Genomic DNA, 20,748 nt, shown 5'->3' with positions numbered 1-20,748 from the left:
TTTTCCTTTTTAATTTTCATTAATTCACTCAAGTTTATCATAAATAAACTTTAAGCGTCGGTAAAAGTCTTAAATAATAATAATAATAAAAAGGTTTAAATCAAAATTTAAAAAACACGCGACTTATTAAAAAAAACACATAAAAGACGTGAAAATAAAAAATTAAATACTAAAGACAAGGTCAAATTTGGTATTCTGCAATTTCTTAACCAAGGTCAGAGTCAGACCAACCAGCAGTCCTGGACCCATGGAAGCAAAATATTAATTTAGAACAATACACGGGGCAGTTTTACAAATTGAAAAAATATAAAGGGCTCTTTCTGCAATTACCACAAAGTTCAAACCCCATTTTGAAAAAATTCAGCAGATTAAGGTAAAGCGAAAGTACGAACTGACCCTCCTTGTTCTGTACCAAGCAGAGCAGAATGAGCCCATAAATCCTTGCGATATACCGAAAATTTGACTGTATTAGAGGGGTAAAACAGTAATTTCAATTATAAAGGCATTATGATATCTGCAAACAACTAGTTTTCTTTCATCCGATGTCTACGGATATCGGCAAAATAATTTTTCAGCTCTCTTGAAATAAAATCAAAAAGCTTCCCAACAAAATTTCGTTTCTGGATTGCAGGTATCCATTTCGATCCTTACTTGAAACATATATATATAATTATAATAATAATACGGCCTTACATTCTATACACTTTGGATGCTGGAATCATCGGCTCTGCTTCTATTCCTTCGCGTAGATTTCCCCTTCTGCAGTTCTTACTAATTTTCTCCTATTTCTGGATTCTTTTGTGGCTTTAGCGAAAAGGGTTCTTGTTTTTCGCTTCTGGGTTTGGTGTTTTTGGCCGAGAAGAGCTCGATACGAGCTATAGGAGCTTGTTTTTCAAGAAACTAACAGTTTATTTCGATTTAATCCACTCTTCTGGCAGTGTTTTGATTCGTAATCATGTCTCAGACGAACTGGGAAGCTGATAAAATGTAAGTTTCTTGTGTGTTTTGCTTCATAATCCAGCATTTTTCTACTTGGGGTTCTGTTTTTTTTGTTACTTCACTGGATTTCTTGTCTCATCTCGTTTGATTTGGTTTTGGGGTTCTACAATTTGGATTTTATTGTTCTTTTTAGCATTCTAGCTTCGACATTTCGACCCTGTTTCTTGAAATTTTGCGCGCGAATCTTTGGCATTGGCTTAGTTCATTTTAGGGTTCATGTGTTTCTCCTAGTGACTTGATATCAATTTCACGGATTGTTCTAGTTCTGTTGCCTCTAACTTGGAGTACTGTNTCAATTTCACGGATTGTTCTAGTTCTGTTGCCTCTAACTTGGAGTACTGTTGTTGTTGTTGTTGTTGTTCTTGGCGTGCTGCTATGTAACAGGTTAGATGTGTATATTCATGATTATTTGGTGAAAAGAGATTTGAAGGCTACGGCTCAGGCCTTTCAAGCAGAGGGAAAAGTGTCTTCGGACCCTGTTGGTGAGTATTTGTTTGATTTGTTTGGTTTAATATGGAGTGGTATTGTACCGTTTGTTCATGTTAGTGATGAGTTTGGAGTTGTGGGGTTGCAGCTATTGATGCACCGGGAGGGTTTTTGTTCGAGTGGTGGTCGGTATTCTGGGATATATTCATTGCCAGGACTAACGAAAAGCACTCCGATGTTGCTGCATCGTATATCGAGGTTTGTTGAATATGTTGTTTCTGCATTTGATGTTAATCTTTTAATCGTTAGGATTGAGTTTGCCATTATTGTCTTGATCATTGGTGGCCTGATCTGGCTTGACTCCTTTGGAGTCCTCGAACAAAGTACACCCTTGTTCGACATTTGAGTCACTTTTGACTACACCTTCGAGGCTCACAACTTCTTTGTTCGACATTTGAGGATTCTATTGACATGACTAAGTTAAGGGTATGACTCTGATACCCATGTTAGGAATCACGACTCTCCACAATGGTATGATATTGTCCACTTTGAGCATAAACTCTCATGTCTTTGCTTTGGGTTTCCCAAAAGGCATCGTACCGATGGAGATGTATTTCTTATTTATAAACCCATCATCGTTCCCTAAAGTAGTCAATGTGGGACTCCTTCCCAACAATCCTCCACATCATCTACATAAGGGAGCATTAGAGTTACTCTCAAATGCAAGCAAATTATCGTTTTTTGATGACCAACCCTTTATTCCTAAATCCTTTCCCAATATGATTTTATGTAAAGAATTTGATATGGCAAGATGTAAAATGTGGAAAAACTAGAGCGTGTGCTGTTTCGGAACGTGTGGATTTTTTTTTTCTTTTCTTATGAACTTGTGAGGTTTGACATCAGTTGGGTAGGAGAAGCATTCCTTATAAGGGTGTGGAAACCTCTCCCTAGTGGACGGGTTTTAAAACCTTGAGGGGAAGTCCGAATGGAAAAGCCCAAAGAGGACAATATCTACTAGCAGTGGGATTGGGCCGTTGCAAATGGTATCAAAGCCAAACACCAGGTGATGTGCCAGTGAGGAGGTTGAGACCCGAATGGGGGTGGGGTAGACACGAGGCGGGGTGCCAACAAGGACATTGGGCTCCAAAGGGGGGGTGGATTGTGAGATCCCACATTAGTTGGGGAGGAGAACAAAACATTCTTTATAAGGGTGTGAAAACCTCTCTCTAGCAGACGTGTTTTAAAAACCTTGAGGGGAAGCTCGATGGGGAAAGCCCAAAGAGGACAATATCTACTAGCGGTGCCATTACAAATGGTATTAGAGCTAGACACCGAGTGATGTGCCAATGAGGAGGCTGAGCCCCAAAGGGGTGTAGACACGAGACGGTGTGCCAGCAAGGACGCTGGGCCCCAAAGTGGGGGTGTGTTTGTTGAATATGTTGTTTCTGCATTTGATGTTAATCTTTGAATCGTTAGGATTGAGTCTGCCATTATTGTCTTGATCATTGGTGGCGTGATCTGGCTTGACTCCTTTGGAGTCCTCGAACAAAGTACACCCTTGTTCGACATTTGAGTCACTTTTGACTACACCTTCGAGGCTCACAACTTCTTTGTTCGGCATTTGAGGATTCTATTGACATGACTAAGTTAAAGGGTATGGCTCTGATACCCATGTTAGGAATCACGACTCTCCACAATCGTATGATATTGTCCACTTTGAGCATAAACTCTCATGTCTTTGCTTTGGGTTTCCCAAAAGGCATCGTTCCAGTATTCCTTATTTATAAACCCATCATCGTTCCCTAAATTAGTCAACGTGGGACTCCTTCCCAACAATCCTCCACATCATCTACATAAGGGAGCATTATCGTTTTTTTGATGACCAACCCTTTATTCCTAAATCCTTTCCCAATATGATTTTATGTAAAGAATTTGATGTGGCAAGATGTAAAATGTGGAAAAACTAGAGCGTGTGCTGTTTCGGAACGTGTGGATTTTTTCTTTTCTTTTCTTATGAACTTGTGAGGTCTGGCATCAGTTGGGTAGGAGAAGCATTCCTTATAAGGGTGTGGAAACCTCTCCCTAGTGGACGGGTTTTAAAAACCTTGAGGGGAAGTCCGAATGGAAAAGCCCAAAGAGGACAATATCTGCTAGCAATGGGATTGGGCCGTTGCAAATGGTATCAAAGCCAAACACCAGGTGATGTGCCAGTGAGGAGGTTGAGACCCGTATGGGGGTGGGGTAGACACGAGGCGGGGTGCCAACAAGGACATTGGGCTCCAAAGGGGGTGGATTGTGAGATCTCACATTAGTTGGGGAGGAGAACAAAACATTCTTTATAAGGGTGTGAAAACCTCTCTCTAGCAGACGTGTTTTAAAAACCTTGAGGGGAAGCTCGATGGGGAAAACCCAAAGAGGACAATATCTACTAGCGGTGCCATTACAAATGGTATCAGAGCTAGACACCGAGTGATGTGCCAATGAGGAGGCTAAGCCCCAAAGGGGTGTAGACACGAAACGGTGTGCCAGCAAGGACGCTGGGCCCCAAAGTGGGGGTGGATTGTGAGATCCCACATCAATTGGGGTGGAGAACGAAGCATTCTTTATAAGGGTGTGGAAACCTCTCCCTAGCAGACGCGTTTTAAAAACCTTGAGAGGAAGCCCGAAAAGGGAAGCCCAAAGACGACAATATCTACTAGTGGTGGGTTTGGGCCACTACCGAACTTCTCTAGCGAAATGGACCTAGCTGTTGTATATGTTTTATTTCAATTGTTGGTGACCCTGAATTTGAAATCTTTATAGATGCAATTTATCGAGGATGTCCTAAAACAATCTCGAGTTATTTGAGACTAAAAAAGCCATTAAAATGTGCCCTCAAGACATTAATTTTTGTGCAAAAGAAACTCATGGTCTATTACTTTCTAGACGCAATTAATAAAAGCAAGAGAGCAGCAACAGCATCAACAGCATCAACAACACCAGCAACAGCAGCAGCAGCCACAGGCACAACAACAGCAACCACAACATATGCAGATGCTTCTGATGCAGAGACATGCCCAACAGCAACAGCAGCAACAGCAACAGCAGCAACAGCAGCAGCAACAACAGCAGCAACAGCAGTCACAGCAGCAGCAGCAGCAAACGCAGCAACAGCAACAGCCACGAAGAGATGGAGCTCAACTCTTAAATGGATCTTCAAATGGTTTCGTTGGAAATGATCCACTTATGCGCCAGAATCCTGGATCCGTAAATGCATTAGCTACAAAAATGTATGAGGATCGATTAAAACTACCCCTTCAGAGGGATTCTCTAGACGAGGCGGCTATGAAAGTAGGTATACTGGTTAGGTTTTTTGACCCGCATACGTTCTTATTACTTTTTAAAATTCTTCTTCTGTCATCTTGCAGCAAAGATATGGGGAAAATGTTGGGCAGCTGTTGGACCCGAATCATGCTTCAATTCTGAAGTCAGCTGCAGCAACCAGCCAGTCCTCAGGGTGCGTTTCTCGTATATATTGTTACTAAACTTGTGAGGCACTATCGAAGAACGTTGTATTGGATGCCAATGTGCTACCTTACTTGCGTTATCGTTCTAATTACAGGCAAGTGTTACACAGTACTGCCGGGGGAATGTCTCCTCAAGTTCAGTCTAGGAGCCAGCAATTGGCAGGTTCCGCACCGGTATGGTAACACTGTTATGTTCATCCCATAATACATTCTTTCCCTTTTCCCTAAATTCCCTTTTTTTTCCTAAAAAACTTTTTGATGCAGGATATAAAGAGCGAGATCAACGCAGGTTTGAATCCTAGAGCTGCCGGTCCGGAGGGATCATTGATGGGCATTCCTGGTACTGCTAAATTATTGATGTTTTGAGACCTCTCGTGGCATTATATTTTGATTTGAACGCTTAAACCGTGTTTAAATCGCTCAATCTTCGTTTACTAGATCAAGGACGTGTCTCACATGTTAAATGAAAATATCTTTCAGGATCAAATCATGGTGGCAATAATTTGACCTTAAAGGGATGGCCTCTCACTGTAGGTTTTTAATGACTGATTCTCTTCATTTCTGTAATAAAATTTCAATGTAAAATGTACAGATCCAAGTCGATGTGTTTTTTTTTCTTCATTCGATCTTTCCGTTTCTTTTGCAGGGGCTAGAGCAGCTTCGTTCTGGGATCCTTCAGCAACAAAAATCTTTCATACAGGCGCCTCAGCAATTTCCTCAGCTTCAGATGTTGACACCGCAACACCAACAACTCATGCTCGCTCAGCAGAATTTAACGTCACCTTCTGTTAACGATGATGGTAGAAGATTGAGAATGCTTTTGAACAGTCGAATTTCTAAAGACGGGCTTTCGAATTCTGTTGGTGATGTTGTTCCAAACGTTGGATCTCCTCTTCAAGCAGGCAGTCCGCTTTTGCAACGTGGAGACAACACGGAGATGATGCTTAAGGTGTTAGTTTTTTATGGATGGTTTCGGTTTTTGTTCTTATGCTTGGATATTATGTTTTAGAGCACACTATGGATTCTGTGGACCATGGTCCAGTTTTCTAAGCATGTCTTGTTTTCCTTAGATAAAAATAGCTCAATTACAGCACCAACAACAGCACCAACAAAATAATAGTCAGCAACAGCAGCAGCAGCAGCTTCAGCAGCACGCGCTTTCTAATCCACAATCGCAGAGCTCAAACCACAATTTGCATCAGCAAGAAAAAATCGGGGGTGCTGGCAGTGTCACGATGGATGGTAGCATGTCGAACTCATTTCGTGGAAATGATCAGGTCTAATAGAACGTTCCAAGTACAAAAAAATGTTTCCTGTGTTTCTTGGTAAGCTTTTAAATGTTCAATTATTTGGCGTTTCATTTCAGGTTTCAAAAAGTCAGACCGGGAGAAAGAGGAAGCAGCCAGTATCATCTTCGGGTCCAGCAAATAGCTCAGGGACAGCGAATACAGCAGGGCCGTCCCCAAGTTCCGCTCCTTCAACGCCCTCGACTCACACTCCTGGAGATGCAATCTCAATGCCTGCTTTGCCTCACAGTGGTAGTTCATCTAAACCTTTGATTATGTTCAACAGTGATGGTACTGGAACTTTTACATCTCCCTCAAATCAGTTGGTAGGTGGAGCTCGGTAGTTGTTTCTATGAAAGGAATTATAAATAATTCCTTCTGCACTTGCTCATTGGCATTCCATTTTGGCAGTGGGATGATAAAGAACTTGAATTGCAGGCTGATATGGATCGCTTCGTGGAGGACGGGTCTCTTGATGATAATGTCGAGTCTTTTTTATCCCATGATGATACGGACCCGAGAGATCCCGTAGGCCGCTGTATGGATGGCAGCACAGGTGCTCTAAATGCTATACTTTTTCTTTCTACTTGTTCTTGTGCTAGGATGGGTGATATCCCACATTGGTTGGGGAGGAGAACGTAACGCCCTTTATAAGGGCGTGGAAACCTTTCCTTAGCAGACGCGTTTTAAAAACCTTGAGGGTAAGCCCAAAAAGGAAAGCCCAAAGAGGACAATATTTGCTAGCGGTGGGCCTGAGCCGTTACAAATGGTATCAGAGCCAGACACCAGGCAATGTGCCAGCGAGGAAACTGTTCCCAAAGGGGGTAGACACGAGGCGGTGTGCCACTAAGGACGCTGGGCCCCGAAGGGGGTGGATTTGGTGGGGGTCCCACATCGATTGGAGAAAGGAACGAGTGGGCCTTGAAGGGGGGTGGATTGTGATATCCCACTTTGGTTGGGGAGGAGAACGAAACACCCTTTATAAGGGTGTGGAAATCTTTTCCTAGCAGACGCGTTTTAAAAACCTTGAGGGTAAGCCTGAAAGGGAAAACCCAAAGAGGACTATATCTGCTAGCGGTGGGTCTGGGTCGTTACAATAGGTCTCTTGAAAATTGTTTTTAGGCATGATCTGCTATTGTGTATGTTATGTTTAAGGAATGAATTGAACCTTCAGGATTCACATTTACCGAGGTGAATTCTGTTCGAGCAAGCTCGAGCAAAGTCACCTCTTGCCACTTTTCATCTGATGGAAAATTGCTTGCTAGTGGCGGCCACGATAAAAAGGTGAGAATCCAATGTCGATGAGACCGTATTATAAATCAAGAACGTTAAATTTCGAAATAGTGCATGTAAGATTGCGAAATCTGTTCTTGGTTGCAGCATTGGTCATTGCCTGGATGTATTTGACAGTTTTTTTCCCTGGGGGTTTATGATGATGGTTGTGCAGGCTGTATTATGGTACACGGAAAATTTGAAGCCGAAAACGTCACTTGAAGAACATGGTTCTATGATCACCGATGTTCGTTTCAGTCCTAGCATGCCCCGTCTAGCTACATCTTCATTTGACCGAATTGTCCGGGTTTGGGATGCCGACAATGTTAGTCTCTATGTCTTTGATTTAACTCGAATCTTTATTCCTTAATTACTGTTCTTGCATCGATGCCATACACCGATTTATAGACTATGTTGCTGTATCTCAATCCATACTTCAATCTGCAGCCATGTTATACTCTACGTAGCTTTACGGGACATTCGACTTCTGTTATGTCTTTGGACTTCCATCCAAAGAAGGATGACCTTATCGGCTCTTGCGATGGCGACGGTGAAATTCGATACTGGAATATCACTAATGGCAGTTGTGCAGCAGTATTCAAGGTATCTTAGCTTTTCTCCATGCTCGTTTTTACTCGAGGTTTGGAAAGTGGTAGCATTTGTATATAGGCTTTGTACATAGGTTCTAAATCACTTGTGTAAATTAGGGCGGTACAGGCCAGCTGAGATTTCAACCTCGTCTTGGAAGGTACTTGGGTGCGGCTATAGATAATGTCGTGTCCATTTTTGATGTCGAGACGCAAGCACGTCTGCATACGTTACAGGTTGGTTTATGTCTGAAGTGGTTGTTGGGTCATGGAGTCAGTTGCTTATTTATAGCTTATTCAATTGTTATACAGACCGAAACTATACGTGGTAAATGGTTATCTGATAAAGCTATATATAGTAAACTGAGTATATACCCATGCCTTCTCTGTATTCTCTCTTAGTTGCATACGTTACAGGTTTTTATCTCTTTGCATTTTCTCTCTCCTGTTCTTTGTGTTCATCTAGATCGAGTGTGTGCGTTGTTGTGCGATCCTAACAGTGGTATTACCTGCCAAAGAAATGTCATATGCTATTGTTTATTGATGTGCTACTATTCATCGAATTGACTTACCTGAACGTGTGCTTTCAAGTATAGGGCCATACGAAAACGATTAATTCTCTTTGTTGGGATCCTTCTGGAGAGTTTTTGGCATCCGTTAGTGAGGATTCCGTTCGAGTATGGTCGCTTGCTTCCGGGAGCGAGGGCGAATCCATTCACGAGTTGAGCATTAACGGGAATAAGTTCCACTCTTGTGTTTTCCATCCCACCTTTTCTACTTTACTGGTCATTGGATGTTATCAGGCAAGTCGTCTTCTCTAAACACGTTTTCTTATAGACAGTGAACGTCATTGTTGGTTATTCGCTCCTCACCTCTGTTTTTGTCTCGACTGTTGCAGTCATTAGAGTTTTGGAACACGAGCGAGAACAAGACGATGACACTGTCAGCTCATGAAGGTCTAATATCTGCCTTAGCAGTGTCCACCGCGTCGGGTCTAGTTGCTTCGGCCAGCCACGATAAGTTCATCAAGCTATGGAAGTAGAACAAAGAACACACACACAGAAAAACAGTGACAAAAGGTAACCCACACTACTTGAATGGAAAGCCAAGGAAGTGGTCTGGTTCTGGTTTGTTTTGGTCCATAGCTTTGTGTTCTTTTCTTAGACTTTTAACTCTTTTTGTCTTGCATATCAGTATGACCCCAAATTCTGACAAAACTATGCCTGTAATTGGTACTCAATCATGGTAGAATGTATACTATTACTCTTCCCTTTGCCTTCTTCTCTTATGCCTTTTGTTTTACCTTCAAATCCAAAAGAAATAGGTCCAGCCCCGCCTAGATCTATCACGAGTAGATATTGTCCTCTTTGAGCTTTCCTTTCGGGCTTCCCCTCAAAGCTTTAAAACGCGTCTGCTAGGGGAAGGTTTTCACACCCTTATAAATGGTGTTTTGTTCTCTTCCTCACAATCCACCCCCCTTCGGGGCCCAGTAAGTGGCCAACGTCCTTACTGGTACACTGCCTTGTGTCTATCCCCCTTCGAAAAACAGTGAGAAGGCTGACACATCGTTCGGTGTCTGACTCTAATACCATTTGTAACGGCCAATCGATGTGGGACCGGGACATCACAATTGATGTCCTACACTCAAGAACAATATGGCTTAAAGTTAGTACCCCCCACACCCACCATTTTAATCTCTTTTTCTTGTTGACCCATCTCCCTAATTCACTTGTTTTAATGATTCGAATCATTGATCTCTTGATTGGTCTGCTAGGAGAAGGTCACACCCTTATAAATGGTGTTTTGTTCTTCTCCCCAACCAATGTAGGATATCATAATCCACCCCCTTCGGGGCCCAATAAGGGGTCCAGCGTCCTTGCTGACACACTGCCTTATGTCTACCCCCTTCGGGGAACAGCTAGAAGGCTGGCACATCGTCCGGTGTCTGGCTCTGATACCATTTCTAACGGCCAATCGATGTGGGACCGAGACATCACAATTGATGTCCTACACTCAAAGAACAATATGGCTTAAAGTTAGTACCCCCACACCCACCATTTTAATCTCTTTCTTGTTGACCCATCCCCCAAATTCACTTGTTTTAAATCAGTGATCTCTCGATTGGATCCTCTGGGGTGATGTTATAGTCTTAACCAGTTGAATTATGTTGGGTTGATGGTATAAATTTGCATCGAGGTGACACAGTTTCTCTTTATATGAATATCGAAAAGCCAATTTGAACATAGTTTAACTGATTAAGACATATAGTATGACTTAAAGATTGAAGGTTCAAATTTCATTCTTACCTGTTAAGTTTAAAATTTTTATTTGCAACCGTTACGGGGGTAAGTGGAGATTCAAATTTTTAATGTTTTAGTACATAATATATGACTTTAACTTGAATTAGGATCGATTTAAATATTAATTAAGTTAAATAAGATTGAAGGGAAAGATTCCAATTCATTTTTTGAAATTAAATTTCTTTTTCATTTATTTATTTGGGATTATTGAAAATAATGTATTATATTTAAAATTATTTTTTAAATATAAATTAAAAAAATACGGTTAAGAACGTGATTATATATTTATATTTATAACGAGAATTGAATGGTTGAATTAAAAAAAAATGATTAATCAAATAAAATTTATCAGAGCACTTAATTGTTAAATGGGCCGAAATGGCCCAAAATTCAATCGCGGCCCAGCTTACAGTCATGGTGTTCCGATCCATAGCTTTTCCCGCCTCACTTTGTCCGGAAGGCCTCAGCGCGGAGATGTACGGGAAGAAGCGGTTTCTCTTCTAAGCAATTCATTGAAAATTAGCTGCTAATCGGAGTTACGTTTCCCGGCGATGTCGAACCTTTTGCTGTTCGATCGGTTTTCGTCAATGCTCGGAATTCCATGATTTCTTCGTCGCATAAGCTGGATTCCGGCATTTTCTGGTGCATCAGACCATAACAGGTGTGGATAATCAATTTGATGTCGCCGCTCTTCCTTTCCATGAAAAAAGAGAGAGAAGAAGCATTTTGATAAGTTTCTCGAATAAGAAACTAAGTGTTAGTATCCATTTTACACAATTGAAATAAGTTTCAGATTGATCTGACGATGACTTCCTTATGATTGTAATACATGTATAATTGCAGCGTCGTCTTGCGAGCAAGAGCTTTGGACTCTGAGATCTTATTTTCCTTTATGCAGTGGAGCGCCATCCTCATAGATCCATGTAATCTTTGTATGATATCAGTTGTGATGGTTAGGTTAGGTAAATAATTATGATGTGTTTGTAGTTTGTTGTCTGATTTCATACCGCTGTTGTGCTCATTTACTGAAAATTGTAGAGTACTTGCAATGAGCGCTTGATTGAGGACAGCGAGTTACGGCCAGTGTGGTGGATTTTGACAATGGAGTTTCAATCGAGTTACTAGAGGAGGAGAACTTGGATGAACTGGTCAGTGTTCTTCTTCTTTTTCTTTTTGGTTTTTCAATTTACTTTGAAGTTTATGTTAGGATCTATCATGGCGTTAGTTCACATCTCAGAGTACTGTTAAGATCACCAGAAAATTTGTTATAGAATATAGTTTATCTAACATAATCATCAGCGCATCATTCTCTTCGGGACAAAATCACCTGATGAACTTCTTTTTCTTGTTGAATAGTATTTGCCTTCCTGTATTTCATTTTCAGTCCTTGAAATTCTCTGAACTGCCCCGCTATACAATTTTTAACTGGTTTTCTGTTCCTCCTAGGGGGCTGATGATTTTGTTATTTTCTCTGTTTTAATTGAAGAGTGGTAGTGACTGCAGCATCTCTTGGAAAAATATCTTGAACATTTTCAGGGTTCTTGAAGTATATTTCTCCATTTAAGTCAGCAGAACATTTTTGTATTACCAATCTAGGGAATTCTTTTTTTTTGTTCCTCTCTCTGTTCATAACGGGTCATATAGTAGCAAGTATATAGCTCTTGTTTTCAAAATATTTGTACCTGAAATGGAACAACATTCAGTTTAGATTATTGCACATCCATATCTTTTTATTTGCATATGGTGTCTCTGATCAACAATTTACCTCGTTGGCTTGACTAGTGTAAAAATTTCAAAATTCTGTGATGGAGGCGCGGGCAAGGTTTTATTTGCAGAAGAATGGAATTTTATGTTTAATTAAACATATGTCAGAAATTGATACTACAAGGGGTTTGGTTTGAAATTGCAGTGGTTTAGAAAGGTTCCTTTTGATTTGTATTCCACATAATAATGTTTAACTGCATAATCAATAATAAGGATTATTGGGAGTGAAGAATTGTGAGCCTCGAAGGTGTAGTCAAAAGTGACTAAAGTTTCGAACAAAGGGTGTACTTTGTTCGAGGGCTCCAAAGAAAGGAGTCGAGCCTCGATTAAGGAGAGACCATTCGAGAGCTTCATAAGCCTCAGGGAGGCTTATAGTGTACTTTGTTCGAGGGGAGTATTGTTGAGGATTATTGGGAGTGAGTCCCACATTGGTTAGTTTAGTGGAAGATCATGGGTTTATAAGTGAGGAATACTATCTCCATTGGTACGAGGCCTTTTGGGGAAGTCCAAAGCAAAGCCATAAGAGCTTATGCTCAAAGTGGACAATATCATACCATTATGGAGATCCGTGATTCCTAACAAAATGTATTTATATATATATATAAAACTCATCTTTTTGTGTTTCTGATGGATGGAAATATGCAACTTATTGTTGAGGATTGTTGGTGCGTAACTCACATCGGCTAATTAAGGGGATGATCATGGATTTATAATTAAGGAATACATCTTCATTGGTACGAGGTCTTTTGGGAAAATCAAAAGCAAAGCCACGAGAGCTTATGCTCAAAATGGACAATATCATATCATTGTGGAGAGTCGTGTTTCTTAACACTTCTCTTTTTTGTGTTTCTGGCTTGAAATCCTAGTCACTGGGAAGGTTCCTTTTCATCTGTATTCTACCTAGTAATTTTTAATTGCATAATCACCTATATATATGTACAACTTATATTTTTTGTGTTTCTGTTAAACGGAAACATTTTGTTCTATTATCTGTTTGGTTTCAAATGCACCTTGGTTTGTTTCAGGATCGTGGAAAGCAGGAATCTGAATTCCTATCTATTTATAATGTGAAGCGTATGAAGCTGCAAGATGAGATTATTGAGGTGGAAGGAAGATTGATAGGAGACCATGATAGCTCAAGCTTCTCAGATAGCTTAGATAATTTGATTGGTGAATCTCAGAAGGAATTGAATTCAGTGAAGAAGGTAAACCTTTTTTATACCCAAAGCATTTTTCTATTGTGTTCTCCTTTTTACACTGAAGATTTCAAAACTAAGGCTTGAAGCCATTCCATGTCATGATATTGATATCAAAGCACAAAATTATCTTTTTTGGTTTTTTCTTTCAAGATTTCCCTCAAGATTTTTAAAACACGTTTGATAGGGAGAGGTTTCCATACCCCTATAAAAAATGCTTCGTTTCCCTCTCCAATCGCTGTAGGAACTCACAATCCAACTCCTTTGGCGCCCAGCGTCCCCTTTCAGGGCCCAACGTCCTCACTGTCTTCATTTTCCTCCCCAACCAATGTGGGATCTCACACATCATTGGATCTACCTTATCTTATCTTTTTTTATCGTAGGCACTTGCATCTAGATTGAGGGACGCGTTAGCATTAAAGAGGCTCTTGATGACGTGCCAACCCAAACTGAACTCATCCGGTTTGTTGTTTTCTTATTAGCCTTCCTGTTTTCCTTCCTAAAAATGATATTTCTTGTCCATTGCATGATTGCTTCGTCATCATTTTTTCTTGTTGTCACTTTTTCTCCGTGATAATTATTTGTAACTGCCCAAGCCCACCGCTAGTAAATATTGTCGTCTTTTAAATTTTTTTTTCCAAGTTTCCCTTCAAAATTTTTAAAATGCATCCACTTGGGAAAGGTTTCCACACCTTTATAAAGAATGTTTGGTTCCCTTCTCCAACCAATGTGGGATTTCAGAATCTACCCCCATTGGGGACCAGCATCTTCGCTGGCACACCGCCTAGTGTTTGGCTCTGATAAGATTTGTAACAGTCCAAGCCCACTGCTAGCAGAAAATGTCTTTTTTGGATTTTGCATTTCGGGCTTCCACTCAAAGTTTTTAAAACACGTCCATTAGGGAGAAGTTTTCACACTCTTATAAAGAATGTTTTGTTCTTCTCTCCAACCGATGTAAGATCTCACATAATTTGAATTCCTTAGTTGTCTTGGACACATACAGTTATCTGAGCTGCTGCAGCTGATATTATGTTTAAGAGTGTAGGACCTCTGTCTAATGAAGTTTTTGTGTCCTTTTTGGAAAACCTTTAGGTCCTGACGAAGAAAATTAAATAAAGGATAATAAGGGCTTAGTATGAAAAGACTATTTAACCAGGAGTGAGGGATGGAACCTTCTGCCTTAGAAAGGGTAATAAATGTCTAATCTTTAGCAGTATACTCAACTCAAATTAACAGGTAGAAAAGTCGATGATTGAGGAAAGTAAAGTCGGCAAATGTGAAAGTATAGAGACTAAATTATCATTAGGACTAAACTATTATTTTCGGTATCTGATGTAAAAGTTTGGATTATAAACCTTCCCGCTCTATTTTAGCTTTGTTTTTGTTCCATTCGTGTGTGGCCCTCAGACAAAAAAAACCTGTTTAGATATCTCAACAAACTCATGGAGATTTCTTAGCTCGAGAATAATCTCTCAAATACTAATGCTATGTTGTAAGATGCTCGATTTTTTCTTTCCGTTATCGATTCCTTTGATAGAATTTGCAAATCAAATCGTAAACAAGCTAGGTTTCCAAACTATTACATAGCTGTGTGATCATCAAACTTGAGGATCAATTAAAAACAAACCCTTATAAATGTAACTAATTCTTTGGAAACCCTTTTGAAAATGAAGACAAAAGGGGTTTGAGTGATCATATTTTGATGGTAGAAAGTCCCTCCCCATTGTTTTTGGCCTTCATGGTGAAATATTCTTTCACACTCACACAGCGATAGAGAGGAGTTTGTGGTGATTCACTCAATGCCTTGCAATGAGGTGTAATATATAAATAAGGTGGTGGATAATAGAAATATGCCAATGAAAATCTATGCACCTTCTTCCCTTGTATCGTAACCCGATGAAGAATGCTCCGAAACCGCCCGTTCGACATAATGTGGAGAAGGTCGCCAACGTTGACAACGAAAGAACCTCTCATCGGAGACAACGGAATCCAGCCTGCTTTGTCTTTGAAGATTTGGAGGCCGTCATTGCATGCCTGGTGAACGATGGTGAAGAGGGAGGTGTCGGTGTGGGCAGCAAGGCCCATGACTTGGTCTGGATCAGGGCACGGTGGATACGAGTTCAGTTGGAGGGCGGTGTAGGACTTACCCGAGTCGTCCATGGAAGACAACAGCTTCATTGTCTCTTCCTCGGAGATGTCAAGAAACTTGAAGATTAACTTTATTAACCTATCTGATAAGCGCTTCATTTCGCTTTGATACTCTTCCATTACATCACTTGAAAGCCAAAAAAAAAAAAAAAAGTAATGAGCAGGATAAAAATGGTTCGACGTATATTCAATAAATGATAATATGAGTTTATGTAATTAAAATATAAATAGATTTAAACCATTAACACTTCAAGTTAAAGTATCATTAGATTTTTGTGATAAACAATACCGAGAGTTTCACTTCTAGTACGAGTATTCTAATGATGGTGTATAGAAAGATATTTTAATCTCAAATTTAGTTTAAACTACGAAAATATTTGAACGGGTAAGTGGTAAGCCCTAATTTATATGCCTAGAGTGGTAAACTCTAATTGTGTACGTGCATGAAAGTGCATGGATTTACCAAAACCGTTTAGAGTCAGATGGCCAAAGCTTCTTAGCATCATCGGCAGGAGAACCCAAGATGGTGAATCCTTCATGCCACATACATTTCGAATGATACTTCGATATTACGGCCGTGCCATAGCCAGTGACACGGTCAGCAGACCGTAATGTCTTCATCTTCTCTTTCGCCGGTAGAGTGAACAGACGTCGAGCCTCCTCCTCCATCTTAGCTATTAGGGTTTTGGAGATACCATGGTTAGTCAACTGAAACATTCCCCATTGCTCACAGGCCCTCCCTAGGAGCTCCGATGCCCCGTCGTCGAGAAGATCAATCGATGGAAGCGAAATCTTTTCGTCCAAGTCGATGACCGACGATAACTCATCGGAGTCCGGCCACAAGTGAGATTCAGGGACGGTTTGAACTGAATTGAAGTCGAGAGGAAGAAACTCTTTATCTGCCATAGCTGCATAAATTCAAAGCAATTTTCTTTTGCTGATATTTAAAATACTAACATTTTCTTAGTACAAAGAACTTGCAAAGAAATCCATTTATGGGAAGTAACAGACAGAATAGTAACTTTAATATTTTAATATTTTAAATTATAGTTTACCATATATATTATATTTAATATTAATTATAAATTAAATACTTAGATATTTACCTTATTATCCGTAATATTTTATGATATTTTATTATAAAGCAAATACCTAGATATTTGCCTAGTTACCCGAGGTATCTTTAGAGATATCTTTCCATATATTGTTCTTTCCATTTATGATTATTTTCATATATTGTAATTTATTTGATTCAGAGAACTTTTACAAACCATTTAAGTACGGTAAATAAACATTCTCAAATAGGGCATATATGGGAATTGCCAAGTTGAAGATGGAGGGGAAATTAATGTTAGTACATAATAAGAATAAAATTATAAGTTTACTTACTTTATTTATATGGGTATTTATCTTTTAAATTAAATTATAAGTCTCCTCTTTCAACTTTAGAAATTATCTAAAGAGTTCTTAAATTTAAAAACTGTCGAACAGTTTCATGAACTTTTAATTTTGTGTATAATAAAGGGTGTAATGTATGATCTGAGTTGGAAAAATCATTTGGACCAACCCGAAACTTTTAGTTCATTGGATTGGTGATCTAAACAACTTGAATATAGTTCATAACTCATCCCAACCATCTATTTTCGAGTTGTATTGAATTGGGTTTTTTGGATTGTTTTTTTTTTATTTATCTATTTATCCACCACCAAACATGTTAAGTTAATAACTAAAATCTCATAAAACTCAAATATTAAACATTCACACGTCACAATGTATCACTAACCGCAGTTATAAACATGAAATATTCTTATTTTTCATAATAATTTTAAAAGTATGGTCGGATTGAGCTGTAACCATATTTTCTGGTTGGTCATGTTGACTTGACCAAAAATAAGTCAACCCGTGAACCGATCTGAATTTTTCGATTTTCCTAAAGTTCAATCCAAACAAAAAAAAAAAAACTTAACTCAACCGAGAACTTTATGATTTGGGTTGGGTAGTATGAGTTATTTGGATTCTTGGGTCATTTGAACACTCCTAAACGGTAGATGGTTGACTAAAAAAATCTACGAGGGTCTCATAATACACGATTTATAGTTTTTATATAAATAAATATATATATATATATATATATATATATCTTTGCAAATATTTTTTAATAATGCTATGTAGGAAATACAAATTTTCCTTTCAAAGTTCTTCCATACGGTAATTGGGCCTAAGGCCCATATGGAGGTAGCTTGGCCCAGTCACTTCCGGCCCATAGGATAACTCTTGTCCAAGCAATTCCAGTCTAGTAGTTTTATTTTATTATTTATTAATATTATTTTAGTAAACTCAGTGTATTAATTAAAAATATTTTAAAATATATTATTAAATTGACCACAAATATAATAAAATGATTTCGAGTTACAGTAACCTAATCCGGGACAAGCCATCTTAAGTAGTTATAAGCTATTCAGAACAATTTCTTAAACAGCAAGTTCCATAAAAAGAAAGGGAATTCATTTCCATTGCTCATCAAGTTTAAACCCGGAATCCCCTCCCCTCGAAACAAAACGGTAAGAAAATACAACAAATATCGAAGCTAAAAAGTACCGAAACAAGGACGGGCGCCACGAGAAATGCCTTACAACAGCTGACTTTGATGCATTTCGAAACATTCGTTTGAGTCGGGGAACGAATATCACAACTCTCTCTTCTTCTCCGCACTCGAATCAGCAGCAGCTTGAACTTGGTTTCTAACATCCTTACCAACTCCTGTTTTTGTTGCCATAAGAACAAAAATATGTCACGCAACGATTCGATTTCTCGAAATAGGTTGGTTTCAATTCCGTGCCATAGATATATATATTCACGCACCCACCTGCTGATGCTGTGACTCTCTCGACCGAGCTGGCTATGGGAGCTGAACTCCCGGCAACACAGCTTTCTACGAGCTTCTTTGGCAAATGACGAGGTGGTGTCACTTGCCATACCGATGTCGAGTTCTCCGTTTGGAGTTTCGCTTTCGTTAACTGGCCGAGCAGTTGATTTTGTTGCATAGTTAGCTGACCACGATCCCCGCTTGACCCAGCTAAGGCCATTATAACATCGGCCTGAAATGCAATGAACAGCTTGTGATTAGAATGTGACATTCATCTCAATTATAATTCTATCGATTGGAGAGAGGAACGAGTGCCAGTGAGAACGCTGGCCCCGAAAGGGATGGATTATGAGATTCCATATCGGTTAGAGGAACGACTACCAGTGAGGACGCTGGCCCCAAAGGGAGTGTTGTATTGTGAGATCCCACATTGATTGGAGAGGAACGAGTGCCAACGAGGACGCTAGCCCCTAAGGGAGGTGTATTGTGAGATCCCACATCAATTGAAGAGAAGAACGAGTACCAGCAAGGATGCTAGGCCCCGAAGGGGGTGGATTGTGAAATTCCACAACAGTTGGAGGAACGAGTGCCAGTGAGGACGCTAGCTCCAAAGGGGGTGGATTGTGAGATCCTACATCGATTGGAGAGGTGAACGAGTGCCAACGAGGACGCTAACCCCGAAAGAGGAGTGGATTGTGAGATCCCACATCAGTTGGAGAGGGGAACTCGTTTAGAGTCAGATGGCCAAAGCTTCTTAGCATCATCGGCAGGAGAACCCAAGATGGTGAATCCTTCATGCCACATACATTTCGAATGATACTTCGATATTACGGCCGTGCCATAGCCAGTGACACGGTCAGCAGACCGTAATGTCTTCATCTTCTCTTTCGCCGGTAGAGTGAACAGACGTCGAGCCTCCTCCTCCATCTTAGCTATTAGGGTTTTGGAGATACCATGGTTAGTCAACTGAAACATTCCCCATTGCTCACAGGCCCTCCCTAGGAGCTCCGATGCCCCGTCGTCGAGAAGATCAATCGATGGAAGCGAAATCTTTTCGTCCAAGTCGATGACCGACGATAACTCATCGGAGTCCGGCCACAAGTGAGATTCAGGGACGGTTTGAACTGAATTGAAGTCGAGAGGAAGAAACTCTTTATCTGCCATAGCTGCATAAATTCAAAGCAATTTTCTTTTGCTGATATTTAAAATACTAACATTTTCTTAGTACAAAGAACTTGCAAAGAAATCCATTTATGGGAAGTAACAGACAGAATAGTAACTTTAATATTTTAATATTTTAAATTATAGTTTACCATATATATTATATTTAATATTAATTATAAATTAAATACTTAGATATTTACCTTATTATCCGTAATATTTTATGATATTTTATTATAAAGCAAATACCTAGATATTTGCCTAGTTACCCGAGGTATCTTTAGAGATATCTTTCCATATATTGTTCTTTCCATTTATGATTATTTTCATATATTGTAATTTATTTGATTCAGAGAACTTTTACAAACCATTTAAGTACGGTAAATAAACATTCTCAAATAGGGCATATATGGGAATTGCCAAGTTGAAGATGGAGGGGAAATTAATGTTAGTACATAATAAGAATAAAATTATAAGTTTACTTACTTTATTTATATGGGTATTTATCTTTTAAATTAAATTATAAGTCTCCTCTTTCAACTTTAGAAATTATCTAAAGAGTTCTTAAATTTAAAAACTGTCGAACAGTTTCATGAACTTTTAATTTTGTGTATAATAAAGGGTGTAATGTATGATCTGAGTTGGAAAAATCATTTGGACCAACCCGAAACTTTTAGTTCATTGGATTGGTGATCTAAACAACTTGAATATAGTTCATAACTCATCCCAACCATCTATTTTCGAGTTGTATTGAATTGGGTTTTTTGGATTGTTTTTTTTTTATTTATCTATTTATCCACCACCAAACATGTTAAGTTAATAACTAAAATCTCATAAAACTCAAATATTAAACATTCACACGTCACAATGCATCACTAACAGCAGTTATAAACATGAAATTTTCTTATTTTTCATAATAATTTTAAAAGTATGGTCGGATTGAGCTGTAACCATATTTTCTGGTTGGTCATGTTGACTTGACCAAAAATAAGTCAACCCGCGAACCGATCTGAATTTTTCGATTTTCCTAAAGTTCAATCCAACCAAAAAAAAAAAAACTTAACTCAACCGAGAACTTTATGATTTGGGTTGGGTAGTATGAGTTATTTGGATTCTTGGGTCATTTGAACACTCCTAAACGGTAGATGGTTGACTAAAAAAATCTACGAGGGTCTCATAATACACGATTTATAGTTTTTATATAAATAAATATATATATATATATATATATATATAT

The 20,748-nt window shown here is 39.2% G+C and overlaps 4 protein-coding genes and 1 long non-coding RNA gene across 6 annotated transcripts; 2 read left to right on the top strand and 3 right to left on the bottom strand.

Annotated features, from left to right (window-relative positions):
• Positions 1-539: 539 nt before the first annotated feature.
• On the top strand, positions 540-9,356 carry LOC111798958 (transcriptional corepressor LEUNIG-like). 2 transcript variants are annotated; one of them, XM_023682317.1, is made up of 19 exons: positions 540-631; positions 939-987; positions 1,384-1,481; positions 1,574-1,683; positions 4,351-4,755; positions 4,833-4,921; positions 5,027-5,105; positions 5,196-5,271; positions 5,412-5,461; positions 5,578-5,880; positions 6,002-6,208; positions 6,298-6,543; positions 6,656-6,773; positions 7,392-7,501; positions 7,665-7,814; positions 7,937-8,092; positions 8,197-8,313; positions 8,673-8,879; positions 8,975-9,356. In XM_023682317.1, exons 2-19 carry the CDS (start codon positions 956-958, stop codon positions 9,116-9,118), a joined length of 2,697 nt encoding a protein of 898 aa, XP_023538085.1. In that variant the 5' UTR covers positions 540-631; positions 939-955; the 3' UTR covers positions 9,119-9,356. The 2 variants fall into 2 exon arrangements, with proteins under 2 accessions (XP_023538085.1, XP_023538084.1); XM_023682316.1 differs by having other exon boundaries at positions 6,629-6,773.
• A 1,490-nt stretch (positions 9,357-10,846) lies between these two features.
• LOC111798985 lies at positions 10,847-13,998 on the top strand. Its single transcript, XR_002815746.1, has 5 exons — positions 10,847-11,132; positions 11,220-11,338; positions 11,415-11,524; positions 13,166-13,345; positions 13,720-13,998. It is a non-coding gene; the product is annotated as an uncharacterized LOC111798985 (long non-coding RNA).
• Positions 13,999-14,233: 235 nt separating this feature from the next.
• On the bottom strand, positions 14,234-16,390 carry LOC111798759 (gibberellin 3-beta-dioxygenase 1-like). Its single transcript, XM_023682086.1, has 2 exons — positions 15,948-16,390; positions 14,234-15,611 (listed from the first exon to the last, which is right to left on the bottom strand). The coding sequence occupies exons 1-2, from the start codon at positions 16,388-16,390 to the stop codon at positions 15,029-15,031; spliced, it is 1,026 nt and encodes a 341-aa protein (XP_023537854.1). The 3' UTR covers positions 14,234-15,028.
• A 1,561-nt stretch (positions 16,391-17,951) lies between these two features.
• Positions 17,952-18,622, bottom strand: LOC111798981. Its single transcript, XM_023682351.1, has 2 exons — positions 18,351-18,622; positions 17,952-18,244 (listed from the first exon to the last, which is right to left on the bottom strand). Exons 1-2 carry the CDS (start codon positions 18,619-18,621, stop codon positions 18,171-18,173), a joined length of 345 nt encoding a protein of 114 aa, XP_023538119.1. The 5' UTR covers position 18,622; the 3' UTR covers positions 17,952-18,170.
• Positions 18,623-19,058: 436 nt separating this feature from the next.
• On the bottom strand, positions 19,059-19,514 carry LOC111798758 (gibberellin 3-beta-dioxygenase 1-like). Its single transcript, XM_023682085.1, has one exon. The coding sequence runs from the start codon at positions 19,512-19,514 to the stop codon at positions 19,059-19,061; it is 456 nt and encodes a 151-aa protein (XP_023537853.1).
• Between the last annotated feature and the right edge of the window lie 1,234 nt (positions 19,515-20,748).

The sequence above is a fragment of the Cucurbita pepo genome, chromosome LG07, assembly GCF_002806865.2.
Source record: "Cucurbita pepo subsp. pepo cultivar mu-cu-16 chromosome LG07, ASM280686v2, whole genome shotgun sequence".
NCBI lineage: Eukaryota > Viridiplantae > Streptophyta > Magnoliopsida > Cucurbitales > Cucurbitaceae > Cucurbita > Cucurbita pepo.
Note: the sequence above shows the minus strand (reverse complement) of the source record. Positions and strands in the feature narration are given on the sequence as shown.

Bases quoted from the DNA above. Each gene is read 5' to 3' on its own strand.
- LOC111798758 (XM_023682085.1), bottom strand. From the start codon at position 19,514: ATGGCAGATAAAGAGTTTCTTCCTCTCGACTTCAATTCAGTTCAAACC.
- LOC111798958 (XM_023682316.1), top strand. From the start codon at position 956: ATGTCTCAGACGAACTGGGAAGCTGATAAAAT. The intron at 1,684-4,350 runs GTTTGTTGAATA...ATTACTTTCTAG, and splicing joins TTGCTGCATCGTATATCGAG to ACGCAATTAATAAAAGCAAG. The intron at 5,462-5,577 runs GTAGGTTTTTAA...TTTCTTTTGCAG, and splicing joins TAAAGGGATGGCCTCTCACT to GGGCTAGAGCAGCTTCGTTC.
- LOC111798759 (XM_023682086.1), bottom strand. From the start codon at position 16,390: ATGGCAGATAAAGAGTTTCTTCCTCTCGACTTCAATTCAGTTCAAACC. The intron at 15,612-15,947 runs GTAAATCCATGC...TTGGCTTTCAAG, and splicing joins TCTGACTCTAAACGGTTTTG to TGATGTAATGGAAGAGTATC.
- LOC111798981 (XM_023682351.1), bottom strand. From the start codon at position 18,621: ATGTCACATTCTAATCACAAGCTGTTCATTGCATTTCAGGCCGATGTT. The intron at 18,245-18,350 runs GTGGGTGCGTGA...CAACAAAAACAG, and splicing joins GAGAGTCACAGCATCAGCAG to GAGTTGGTAAGGATGTTAGA.